This window comes from Neofelis nebulosa, chromosome 15 (genome assembly GCF_028018385.1).
Source record: "Neofelis nebulosa isolate mNeoNeb1 chromosome 15, mNeoNeb1.pri, whole genome shotgun sequence".
In the NCBI taxonomy this organism is placed as follows: domain Eukaryota; kingdom Metazoa; phylum Chordata; class Mammalia; order Carnivora; family Felidae; genus Neofelis; species Neofelis nebulosa.
Window position 1 is genome coordinate 49,251,756 of NC_080796.1, and position 12,842 is coordinate 49,264,597.

Consider the following 12,842-nt stretch of genomic DNA (forward strand, 5'->3'; position numbering starts at 1 on the left):
ATTCAAGTACAGCAGCTGACAACTCTATGCCCCTTAGCTTTGGAGGCGCTACTCCAGAGACAGGGATCAGGGCACGGTTCTTGACCTATTCCTACAGGGGAGCAGAACCCCTGTAAACACACTTGCCAGCTGCCCAACAGCCAGCGGTCTTGGTTTGCCCAGGGGCTAGGGGAATGGCAAGAAGTACCCTGCTGACAGATTTTCAGTGTCTGCTCCAGATCCCATTAGGGCTGGCGAAACCCAGGAGGACTTTGGGAAAGGAGGGGAGGAGCTTTGGGCAGCTGGGCCAGCCCCGGGATTTATACTCACATCAGCCAGCAGGAAAGCATCAACTTCGTTGTGGTATGTGTCGAACAGAAGACTCAGGGCCTGCCTGGGGAGTTGGGGACAGGGAAAAGTCACAGGAGAGGTCAGGACAGACCCGGTGTACTGGAAGACCTCTTCTCTCCCTCCCTTCCCACAACTCAGGCTTCAGACTCTAGTTTAAAGGGGTTCCCACTCTTTTCCATAAGTCTCATGAAGACTGAAGGATGGTGAGTCTTTTCTGCTTCGCCACCCCTCACCTGGAGAGTGATGGCAAAGTACTAGAGGGACAAGATGTAACACACCCTAGAGTGGGGACCTTCTCCTACGATACTCTTGGGTCTCATCCCTGACACCTGTAAGAACCCCTGGTAGAAAGGTAAGCAAGGTTATCTCTTGGGGTCCCCTCACAGTTCCTGCTTAGCCCACATCCAAGATGGCACCCACTCTCACCTGCTGATGGTCTGTTTGACTGGCCTCTCTTGCAGATGGACGAGGTAGTTCAAGGTGGAGGGGCTCTGGTCATCATTCACCTATGTAAGAAGTGGCCTATTCAGTCTACGGCCATACCACCCTGAACGTGCCCGATCTCGTCTGATCTTGGAAGCTAAGCAGGGTCGGGCCTGGTTAGTACTTGGATGGGAGAAGTGGCCTATTCAGAGAGGAGTGGTACCCTAACCTCCACCCAGAGCTCCTCCCCTACTCCCACTGACTGTGTTCCGCATCACCTCCTGCCCCCCCTACCTCCCCATCCCCGGGGAAGCTGTCTGCTACGCCCCCACACGAACCGTCCGGGCCAGGTCACTGCGTACAGCTTTCTGCTCCATCAGCTGTAGTCGAATGTCGATGTCAAACTTGCGGCAGTACTGAATGTACTCATGGCTGCCCAGGGCATGCTTGCTGGTGGGACAGGGGAACAAGACCATTAGCACCCTGGGGATGCAGTGGGAAGGGAGATGCATACCTTGGCCTTGGGAAGAGAGAAATAAGAGGGTGTAGGCAGGGAAGGGTACTTGGGCTCCTGGAAACTGTCAGAGCAGAGCTCAGAGGTCTGTCTAAAAAAAAAGCCACCTAATACACTTAACCTTGGTCTGTACAAACTTTGATTTTCTTAGGCATTTATTACCTGGATCATCATCACCGATCACTCCAGGGGCGGGACCTTCTGGAAGGAGTGGGGAACAGAGACTTCTCGGAGGGAGGGGGCAGTGATTAAGTCCCATTCTCTTGGCTTTGGTATATAGGACACTTTGAATGTCACCTGTGCTCAGGTGTGGAGCTCACTGATTGACACTCTCCCCACACTGTGGTCCTGAGGCTCCCACCCCCTGCCATCAGTGACTGGGGTGCTAAGGCCAACCAAACAAACCTACCAAGATTCCAGGTCTGTTATTCCTAAACCCAAAGAAGTCTGCTTCTCCCCTTCCTCCATGGGTCCTGCTTGACTGTGAATAACAACACAAATCTCTATAGACTTCCTGATAAACACCCACCTGCAGGCCATTCAGTGCTCAAGCAACAACAAGTGAGACCCTGTCTACCCAAGTTTCAGAGAAGGCCTAGGAGTCCTTCCGTGACCCAGCCTTTTCCTCCCTCCCAAATCACACAGTAGTCAGAAAGGAAACCCAAGAGAAGGGGCAGAATGAGTGTCCTGCAGGCCAGCCCTGCAGGCCTGGGCCAGGTCCCAGCAGCTGGGTAACAGAAGCCGGAAAGGGACTTCCTTCCTCAGCAGAGCTGGGAATCTAGGCCAGAAATGGAGGGGAGAGGAGAGGAGCAAAGGGGAGGAGTATGTGCAGAAGCCTAAGCGGTGCCAGCCTGAGAGACCAGTCTGGGTCCAGCTAGGACTTAAGGGGTTCTCCACATCCTGAGGGGCCAAGCCTCGGATCCAGGCCCCAACCTGCCAAGGCTGAGCCGTGGCTAAACCCTGGGGGTGGAGAGGCTGGGCAGGGGGCAGGTCTGGAGGGAGTGCCCTTGGAGGAAGGAAGAGTGTGGTTGGGGATGGGGGAGGTGGCAGGAAACCCAGCCCTCCCCTGGGACTGTCTCAAGGTTCTTATCTGAGAGCAGCCTGCATCCTGGACCCACCACGCCCCCTTTACATCAGGCCCTGCTCGGCAAGGGTAGGAAACCACAGGGCTTCCTTGGGAGCTAGCCACTTTCTGGAACCCCCAAAATGTCTTCACCCCCACCCAAGGCAGCGTCTTGTGCTCAGGGTCTTCTAGGCTTTTCTGTTGGGTGGGGAAGAAAGAGCCTCAGTGGAAAAGGGGGGGGGGGGGCTTCTCGAACAAGAGTCAAGGACACTGGGCTCCTCTGGGGACTTGACTGACCTTCTCTGTGGAAGGCCTTCCTCTGGATGCATTCAAGTTAAGAGTGGGAGGGGCGTGACCCCAGGACCACCCATCCACCCACCCATCACACTGAACACTCCAGCTAGGTCCTGACAGGAAGTCAGAACCTCACAGCTTATCTACCACCTTCAGCCCTGAGGGCTCAAGGACTAGGCGAACTGCAAGGGAAATAAGAGTATTCAGCTGATCTGAATCCTCACGCTTTCCCGTCTTTGGGCTGGTCCTTCCCTGCTCCTTGGGTCATTCTCACACTCAGTCCTTATCACATTTAAGGGAAGAAATTGAGGGATCAGGGTCTTACAACTAGTAGGTGGCAAGCTAGAACCCAAACCAGCCATATCAGTGTGATCCATGATGTCCCTTGTCCCTTACGACAGTGCCTGGGGTGCTCTCTGCCAGGAGACCCTGAGTCTGGGACCCCTTCTTATTCTTCTAGGGAAAGCAAGTGCCCATGGAACACACTTGAACAGTGTTCCTGGAGTTGCGCCATGCAGGGCCCTGCCCCTGCTTTCCCTCAGCGTTCCAGAAAGGTCCCCCAATATTCTCAAGGTGGGAGAAACCAGCCAAGGACTGCTCTAGTCATTGGTCAAGCACCGTTGCATCTAGACCTGGATGTAGGAGAGAGAGAGAGCGTACAAGTGGTGGCACTAAGAGCTGACATCCGGGCCCCTCCCTTCCCACTGCTGACGCTTGCTTTCTCCAAGCGGTCAGGGGTACTGGCCAGGGGGCTTTCTCCAAGCGGTCAGGGGTACTGGACAGTGGGCACCCCCAGAAGCTTGGGGAGGAAAGCTGATCTCTGTTTTCCTTATCTGCTGCCTTCCGGCCGATGTTACAGCACCATCTGAAGGGTGCACACCCTCTCCTCCCGCCCAGGGCACCCAGAGCCCCGGGGCAGCGGAAGGGGATGGCTGCAGCTGGTCCACATCAGACTTTCCAGGGAGGCCGCCTGCTGCAGGGGGCACTGGATGGAGAGGAGCTGGAGGCGAGCCTCTGGTGAGGAGGATAACCAGCTGCACATGCCAAGGGGGAAAGGCTCGTTGGCAGGGGCAGGGCGAGGAGGAAGCAACTGTAATTTCTCCCCCAGGTTCCACAAGGGCACTTCTGCCCAGTCCTCCATCTACCGTAAAGAGACCGCACAACCTAAGAGGAGCAGCCCCCCGCACGCCTCTCTCCACACGCAGACGTCTGCAAGCAGATATGACCTAGTCTTTGCCTGCTTCCAGCTCCAAGCTCTTTCCGCAGCAGACTTGGCTCAGAAGCAGGCCAGCCCTGCTGGAAGACAGAGCGCTGGGGAAAGTGCGACGTGGCTGCAAGTGTGCCCAGAAAGCAGCAGCGGGATCAGGGAGGAGCTGCCGGCCTGGGGCCGTGAGCCCAGCACCACCCCGAGGAAGCCCCCTTCAAAACCCTACCGCCCAGAAGGCAGGTGCCATTTCCTACCCACGCTCCCTGCCCCCTTCCCCCCCAGATTCACTCACTTCTGCAGGAACTCCTCCAGCCCACAGGGCTTCAGCACAAAGTCCCCCACGTCCACATCTCTCAGTTCGTCATGGGTGTAGCACAGGGTCTGGTGGATGAGCAAGTCTACCGTGGAAGAACCTGGAAGGGGTAGGGCAGGGGAGCCATGATGGGGGGCGGGGTGCCGGGGCAGGCGGGGCTCAGGGTCCCCCTCCTGACCTCCTCGCCGCCCCCCCCCCCCACGTTCCTGGCTAAGCATTCTCTAGCACCACTGCTACCACGATGAAGCAGGCAAACACATAATTCGGGCTTGGAGAAAGTGACCGTGGGCCCAAAAAGGCCGCCCCTGAGCCAGTCCCCCAGAGGAGCCTCCCCACTGCCCCTCACTGGAGCCACAGGTGGGGTGGGAATTGAGGTCCAAGGATCCTACGGTCCAAACCACAGTCATCCCTGCCCCACCTCAAGGCATGCTCATACCCCCTCCCCCACTTACAGTTGCAGGTAAAAGTGAGTGGCTCCCGTAGGCTGTCACACAACACGGTCACCTTCAGGTTGACTTCATCCCCAAGGTGCTCGGGGCTGGGGGTGACAGCACTCCAGACATATCCGGTGAGGGAGTAGTCTTGGATGTCAGAGCCAGATCGAAGGCTGTGCAGGAAGAGAGGGAGAAGGACCCTCGCTGTGCCTTCAGAAGAGAGCAGTCGAGAAGAGGCCTGCTGGGACCCTCCCACCCTGAGGCCAAGGGCCCTTCCGTCCCTCCAGGTCTGCAGGCCAGGCTGGGGGCACTGGGGAAGCAGCTCTGGGAAACCATGTTCTTGACACATTTGCTACGGTTACATAACGTTCCCCAAGCCCAGCTGAGCGTAGGGACAGTTCTATAGTGACAAAGTTTTCCATGCTAAATTCAAGGGAAAAATTCTCCTCGCTCCATTTCCTTTCTCTGTTAGCTCCAGGTAATATTCTTATCTCCATCTGGGGTGCATTTGCTCCTGGGGGCAACCGAGCCTGAAGCCCTTGGGATAATGTGGCTGTTGGATCAAGGGTTCGTAAACTTTGTCCAAAATATGAAACTTCTAAGATTTCAAAAAGCCCACAAACACCTGTTGCAGGCAGCACCCCAGAGTGATGAATTGAGATTTATTAAATGTGGCTCTTTTTCCTTCCCAGAGAAAGTTCTGAGTGGGCTGGCCCTCCCCCACCCCCAGCCCCCAGAGCCCTCCCCAACACCCCATTCTTTAACTCTTACATATCCAGCATGTGGCAAAACGCAGCAACTTCCTCATCTCTCTCCTCTGAGACCTCAAACAACTCATGGCCATTGGTGACAGCATGGGGCCGGGAGCCCACCTTTAAGAGAAGAGCAGCCCACTCAGTGCCTTTTGCCTCAGGGCATTTCCCTTCCAGCGGGCTGCTCCCAGATCTGCACCCTGAAACTCTGGGTATAAAGGCTCTTGAAGCATTGAACACTCAGGGCCCCAGGAAAATGTGGGAAATCCAGGAAGCTCTTTATCGGCTGTCCTAGGAGACCAAGAGCCAAGTGAAAAGAGGGAGCCTTGGGGCACGTGGGTGGCTCAGTCGGTTGAGCATCTGACTTTGGCCCTGGTCATGATCTCACAGTTCATGGGTTCGAGTCCCAAATTGGGTTCTGCACTGACAGTGCAGAGCCTGCTTGGGGTTCGTTCGTTCTCTCTCTCTCTCTCTCTCTCTCCCCCTCCCCCACTCATGCTTTCTCTCTCTCTCTCTCAAAATAAATAAACTTAAAAAAAAATTGAGGGGTGCCTGGGTGGCTCAGTCGGTTAAGCCTCTGACTTTGGTTCAGGTCATGATCTCGCGGTTTTTGAGTTCGAGCCCCGCATTGGGCTCTGTGCTGACAGCTCAGAGCCTGGAGCCTGCCTTGGATTCTGTGTCTCCCTCTTTCTCTGCCCCTCCCCTGCTTGTGCTCTGTATCTCTCCTTCAAAAATAAACATTATTATTATTTTTTTTTTTTTTTTTTTTTTTTTACTGGAGAGACCCGGAAGCCTTGGCTGAGGCTGGAAGTCTGGGTGGGATGGACAAGCGTGTGGCCAAACCTCCTCTCCGGGGAGGCAGTGTCTAATAAGCTCAAGCAGGTTAGGCAGCGCACAGCACTGCTGGGTCACCGGGCTGGCTTTCTGGGGGTGCTTCTACGGGTGTGGCTGGGAGCTCTGCAGGCAGCCTCCTTTTCCCAGTCCCAGCTCAGAGGTCAGGGCAAGAGGGTTACCCAAACAGTGCCTGGGGAAGCCGGGCTCCGGGCAAATACCTCGGCATCGACAGCGAGCCCCAGGGACCCAAAGCAGAGACAGACCGAGAACACTCAGTTGGAGGCAGTGACTCAGACCCACGTGCCTTCTCCGTCAATGCTATTTGAGGAAGAAAGCATCAAAGCGGCCTTCTGAGCAGGAGAGAACCTGGCTCCTGAGCCTTTTGGCCGTGAACGGCTGGAATGTCAGGGCGCCCGCCTGGGCCCCGGTTCCCATCAGAGAGAACACCGAGTGTGGTGGTGGGGATTCTCTCGGATGAGACTCAACCTGCCTCCCGGTACAGGGCTGTTTTCAGTCACCAAGAGGAGCCCTAAAGAAGCCTGCAGCCCAGCCCCAGGGAGGAGGAAGTGGTGGTGGTGGGGGGAGCTGGGGCATGACAGGTTTCTGCCTGACGGGCCTGCCCAGAGCCGCCAGGGGAGGCCACCCCATGGGAATGGCAGCTCAGATGGAGCCCCAGCCTGCATCCGGTAAAGCAGCCGCTGCCAACAGCTGCTTCCGGGGAGCTCAGGCCTGTGCACATAGCAAAGCCTCACCTCTCACCCTCCCACTGGCTCTTCTCACGTCCTCCCCGCCCCTAAGGGCAGATGGCAGCAACTGAGCTCCTCATTTGAATATCCAAATTGTTTCCTCTGAGTGACCCCTCTCATTAGCCTTGCTCCCCAGGGTGAGGATGGAGGGGTGCGGAGGGGAGGGCGGCAGCGGGGGCAGTTGGCATGTGAGGCCCTTGCTCTGCCAAGTTCCAGCCTGTGTCCCGCTCACAACAATAGTACCACTGTCAGCAATTAACCCACAAAAGTGAGGGTGAGAGAGCGAGAGCGACAGAGACAGTGAGACAGAGAGACAGAGGAGGGGAAGGCGAGGGGGATAGAGAACAGAGTGGCTACTGAAGGCCATTTTCATGCCCCTTCAGTACCACTCCCTGGCTCCATAAGAAAACAAAAGCCACTTACGTTTGCCCTGCTGGCAGGCCCTGGTGGCATCGCCCGATGCTGGCTGGGGGAGTCTGCCGGGCAGAGGCTGGCAGTGGGGGTACCAGGCTGGCATTTGGAGCCACCCATTTCCAGAGCTGGCTCCACAGGCCTGGGATAAGGAGGGTCCCTCCGTCTGAAAGCCCGGCGGAAGCGGGGCGGTGGGATAGGCCGCGGGTCCAAGGGGTCCCCCCTCCCGGTGGGATGAGCCCCCGCACCGAGCTGAGGTGGGGAAGCCCAGGGCCGCATTTGCCCCTTAAGAACTGGCCAGAGCCTCTTGCTCTGTACTAGCTTCTTCAAGGAGACTTTGCACCAAGCTCCCTCTCAGGACCCTGGTGACACACAGGGGTTGGGGGAAGGACGAGGCAGTGGAGGGAGGCGAGAGAGAGAGAGGGAGTGACAGAGGTGACCACCTACCCGGGCGGCCTGACTCCGAGCAGGCCCAGCTCTGGGTGAGGAACTCGGAGCTGGGAACAGGAATCTCCCTGTCCCTATAAATAGCAGGAGCCGCCCCACCTCTCAAGCAGGGCCCTTAAAAAGCCCTGAGCTCCAGAGTCATGACTTGTCCCAGAAACTGATCCTGCTTTGGGGGACTCTCTTCGCAGAAGCACAGGAAGGAAGGACCACTTGGCTTTTCCCAGGCTGTGAAGGATCCCAATTACTGGGACACACGGTGGGAAAGCCCCGGTGTCCCTTAAACAATGGATAAGGAGGAAACAGGGACAGAATGAAGTGGAAAGCTGTTCCTACGGAAGCCATCAGTTATGAGGTAACTTTTGACTCCCTCTGCAGCCAGGGTTTCCAGACCCAAGGGTGAAACTCAAAGTGGCCTCAGGTCCTACCCACGGAGATGCTGCTGCTGACATTTTTTTTTTTTTTTTTTTTTATTAAGAGAGAGAGTGAGAACGGGAGGGGAGGGGCAGAGGGAGAGAGAGAGAACCTTAAGCAGGCTCCGTGCTCAGCGTGGAGCCAGACACAGGGCTCGATCCCACGATCCTCAGATCAAGACCTGAGCTGAAATCAAGAGTTGGACGCTCAACCGACTGAGCTGCCTGCGTGCCCCTGCTGACACTTTTTTAAGCCAGAAAAAAAGATCAAAGCTGCCCTGGAACCCACCTGTGCTTCTATGGAGGCACGGTGCTGTTTTATACTCTGCTGGTCAAAGCGAAATTATTACTGTCGTCCTGCATGTGTTTGCTAAATAGTCTCCCCGTGAGAGGAGATGGACGGTGGTGATGGCTGCACAACAATGCGAATGTGGTCAATGTCACCGAGCTGGATGCTTCAGATCGGCCAAGATGGGTAAATCTTGTGTATATTTCACCAGAGTAAGAGAGAGAGAAGGAGAGAGACAGAGAGAGGCAGAGACACAGAGAGAAAGAAATAGAAGCTGAGAGAGAGAGAGAGAGAGAGGCAGAGACAGAGGGAGGGGGAGGGAGACGGGGGGGGCAGAGGCAGAGGGTGGGGGAGAGAGAAAGAGGGACAGGGAAACAGAGGGAGACAGAGAAAGACAGAGGGAGAGAGCAAGTACTGGCAGGCTTTGAAACAAGAGAGACCAGAACTGCATGCCTTGGACTATCAGGCAGGGTTGTTGAGGGGTCTGGACCAGGGTCTGGTGACCAGGGAGCACGAAACACTGGTTAATGCCGTGACTGAGCCTCATTACCACACAGCGTTTTGGGCACCGCAGGTCAGAAAGCAGAAGCAACTTGCTCCAGTCCCCAAGGCCATCCGGCCACAGGGTCACAAAGAATCCCCTAAGCCTGGTTCAGTCCTTACCTCGTGAAGTGACTACACACTAGGAACCGAGATGCCAAAACACCTGCCCCCACAAGGGCTGTTTGGGCACAAAACTCAGCCCTGAAGAGGAGCCATGTCTCTACTAGTGTCCCTTTTCCTCTCCCCTGCCAGGGCCCAGGGGCCGAGAGGCAGAGGGGAGGAGAGGACTACCAGGGGGAGTATGCAGCAGACTGGGGTCTGGAACAACAAGAAGAAAGGACTCCTCTCCATTTCCAAACGGCACTTGCGAAGGGGAACGGAAGGCACACAACAAGGTCCTCACCGGAGCAGCGGAAATCCGGCGGTTCTTGCCAGGTGTCGTATTCTTTCGGTTGGCATAGCGGGAGGCATAGGTTCGGGGCGGCACCTGAGGGGGCATGGTCTTGCTCCGGGCCACGGGTTTTCCGGGAGTGTCCTTGCCGAAGTCCAGGGGCCCCCGGCCCTCCTTCCAGCCCCTGGTGGTGTCACGCAACATTTCTGCATCGTAGGTTGACTTCAGGTTGAGCCGTGTAATCGCATCATTGATACCGTCATAGTCCACAGGCCCCAGGAGGCGCCCCGGACCCCCACCCCCCAGCTCCTCGTCCTCTTCTAGGATGCGACGCCCTAGCAGTTTGCCTGGAGGGTGCTCGACCGAAGAAAAAGTGTTGACGTCATTGGGCTGGGAGATCTTGGAGGATGAGGGAGACCCCTTTCTGGGAGGCAAGGGAGGGGTGTCCCAGATAGAGACTCGGGGTGGCAAAGGAGGTGGGGACAGTTTCTTGGAAGAGCCATCTATATCTCCTGGTCCTGGGGACAAAGAAAGCCCTTCATCTGAACCATCAAAAATATAGAGATAGTCTCCAGCCAGAGAGCCTTTGGGCCAGGGATCTGGGCCAGGCTGGGAGCCCTGGGAGGTAGAGTGGTTGGATAACCCTTCCTGTGGGGACAACGAGTTGTAATTGAGGGTAGGATCAGAGCCAGAAAGACCGCGTAAGAGCTTAAGGTCCTTCTGCCTCCCCGCCTGCTTGCTGTAGAAGTCTAGGACGGGCTCGTCCCAGCTGATGAGAGTGGGGTCTGTGCTCTGCTTGGCTCTGCTCTCCTCCTTGTCGTGCCGGAGCTGGGACAGTGCATCATACTCCATCTGCAGGGCTTCGGCCATGGCCAGCTCTTTGCGGCTGATGCCCACCGACTCCAGGGACTTCCAGTGTTCCCCATTGCCCTGAGTCGAAGACATGGTGAGGACAGGTGACCGAGGAGACAAGGAAGCCTTCTACTTCCTGCCAGTGTCAGGGGTGCAGGGTTCTGGCATGGTGTCTCGGCACCTGCAGGTGAGAGGTTAAAAATGTCAATCATTCAGCCACGAAAAGACTTGTTTTAATAATCTGACTTAGGCGACATCATCTGGGCCACTGCCTCCTTCTTGCGTGCCTGTAACCGATGGGAAGAAACAAAAAGACGGAGAGAAAAAAGAGATCCCGGGGCACCTGGGTGGCTCAGTCGGTTAAGCGTCCGACTTTGGCTCAGGTCATGATATCATGGTCCGTGAGTTCGAGCCCCACGTCAGGCTCTGTGCTGACAGCCCAGAACCTGGAGCCTGCTTCGGATTCTGTGTCTCCCTCTTTCTCTTCCCCTCCCCCATTCATGCTCTGTCTCTGTCTCAAAAATAAATAAAACATTTAAAAAAATAATAAAAAAAGAGATCCCAAGACAACTCTATCTATGTAACACATCTACCCTTCCACTCATCAATAGACGTTTCCATCTGTGGTCCCTTGCTCCCACCCTCCTCTCTCTCACATGTGCCCCAAGGAAAGGAGGAAGCGCCTTGCATCAGCCAAGAGAAGATGGAAACAAGGGCTCTTTGGTCCGTTTAAAGAGGACAACTCTCAGACACTGCTGGTGGGGAATGAAAAATGGGACAACCACTTTGGAAAACAGGCAGCCTCTTGTGAAGATAAACACCCGCCTACCACAGGACTCGACTATCCCACTGCTAGTTACCGTCCCAAGAAAAATGAAAGCATATGTCCATACAAAGACTCGTATACGCATATTCACGGCAGCCTGGTCATATCCCCAAGCTGGAAACAACCCGGGTCGGTCCATCAACAGGTGAACGGATTAAAAAATGTGATTACGTGCACATAATGATACCAACTCAGAGGCAAAAAGGAATGAAATTACCGACACGTGCAGGGACATGGATGCATCTCAAAATAACTATTCTGCGTCAAAGAAGCCAGACCCCCCCTCCCCACAAAAGTATGAATATGTAGGATTCCATTTATATAAAGTTCTGGAAAATGAAAACTATCTACGGTGACAGAGAGCAGATCGGCGGTTCTCCGGGAAGGAGTGGAAAGATGACACAGAGGCATAAAGGAAACTTTGGGGGATGACAAATATGTTCAAGGACTTAATTGCAGTAATAGCTGCACGGATATATAAATACGTCGAAACTTATCAGATTGTACACTTTAAATACGTACGGTTTATTGTACGTCTAATATACCTCCATAAAGCTATAAAGTGAAATGTACAATAGAGTCCACTGAAACAGACCGTATAATTACTCAGACTGCACTAAGGTCCTCCCCAAATACACCAATATGAGCAGTAAAACAAAGCCTGGCAACAGGTGAGACCCGGGTACTTGGTGGATGATAGGTGTGCCATATTAATTCTCCTTGGCCCTCAGGAAGCCAGGCAGGAAGGCAGAATCCCCAGGCCAGCTGCCCCTGGCCGCAAGCGGCCCCCTTCATGTGCCCCACTGTTAGTGTCCTTTTCTTTAGAAGCCACGACACGAAGATGGCACTGAATGGTTGTAATGACAAGGCTAGCCTGGCCCAACGGTTCTCAACCCTGGTTACGCATTAAAAACACCGGGGGCACTTTTTTTTTTTTTTTTTTTAAAGTACTGATGCCTGGTTCTCTTAAGAGATTCTAATTTAATCGGTCTGTGGTAGAGCAGTGGGATTTTTAAAAACCCCAGGAGATTCTAGTCTGCAGCTGAAGCTGAGAACCACAGACACATGTGTGTATACGTTTCGGATTAGGTTGGGGGAGGTGAAGGTGAAGTGGCCGCTTCTGACCCTTAGTGCCCGCAGCCAAGAACTTCATGATTTCATGGAATCATCAAAAATTATTCATTCTGTTGCACTGCTTTACCCAGCAGGTAATAAACAAGAGCATGTTGTTCCTTATGATTAGAAAGTTGAAAAAGTCAAAAGGAAAAAGGTTCCGAAAGATACTTGGGTGGCAAATTCCATCAGGTCCCAAACGAGTTAGGACAAAGGTATCCCTTGGCCTGAGGTGCCTGTCTAGGACCCTGGTGCCTCCATCAGGCCCAGGTGCAGCACCCTGACCTGAAGGCCATGGCTGGCTCAGTGAATCTTAACAAGTAGTTCCCCAAAGATGGAATAGCCCAGGGCATATGACGTGAATCTTTGCCTGTTGAGTTTGCCCACCCTTCAACAGCTTCTTACAGATTACCTTTTTTTTCTTCACTTTTTATAGTTTATTTATTTGAGAGAGAGAGAGAGAGCATGAGCGGGAAAGGGGGAAGGAAGAGAGAGAGAGAGGGAGAAAGAGAGAGAGAGAGAGAGAGGGAGAAAGAGAGAGAGAGAGGGAGAAAGAGAGAGAGAGAGGGAGAAAGAGAAGAGAGAGGGAGAAAGAGAAGAGAGAGGGAGAAAGAGAGAGAGAGAGGGAGAAAGAGAGAGAGAGAGAGAGA

The 12,842-nt window shown here is 54.6% G+C and overlaps 1 protein-coding gene across 6 annotated transcripts in view; it reads right to left on the reverse strand.

Moving 5' to 3' along the window:
- PIK3C2B (phosphatidylinositol-4-phosphate 3-kinase catalytic subunit type 2 beta) overlaps positions 1 to 12,842 on the reverse strand; it is a 65,974-nt gene that overhangs the window by 33,007 nt on the left and 20,125 nt on the right. For 2 of the 6 annotated variants that reach the window (XM_058701965.1, XM_058701966.1), the window contains 7 exons: positions 9,414 to 10,434; positions 5,350 to 5,450; positions 4,597 to 4,751; positions 4,124 to 4,244; positions 1,092 to 1,203; positions 757 to 836; positions 310 to 373 (listed from right to left, as the gene is read on the reverse strand). In XM_058701965.1, the coding sequence (XP_058557948.1) occupies positions 310 to 373; positions 757 to 836; positions 1,092 to 1,203; positions 4,124 to 4,244; positions 4,597 to 4,751; positions 5,350 to 5,450; positions 9,414 to 10,346 (1,566 nt within the window). In that variant the 5' untranslated portion in view covers positions 10,347 to 10,434. Of the gene's footprint in view, positions 1 to 309; positions 374 to 756; positions 837 to 1,091; positions 1,204 to 4,123; positions 4,245 to 4,596; positions 4,789 to 5,349; positions 5,451 to 7,333; positions 7,638 to 7,768; positions 7,865 to 9,413; positions 10,435 to 12,842 lie in introns of those variants that run through there. The other 4 variants (XM_058701970.1, XM_058701969.1, XM_058701968.1 and 1 more) reach the window with 4 other exon arrangements.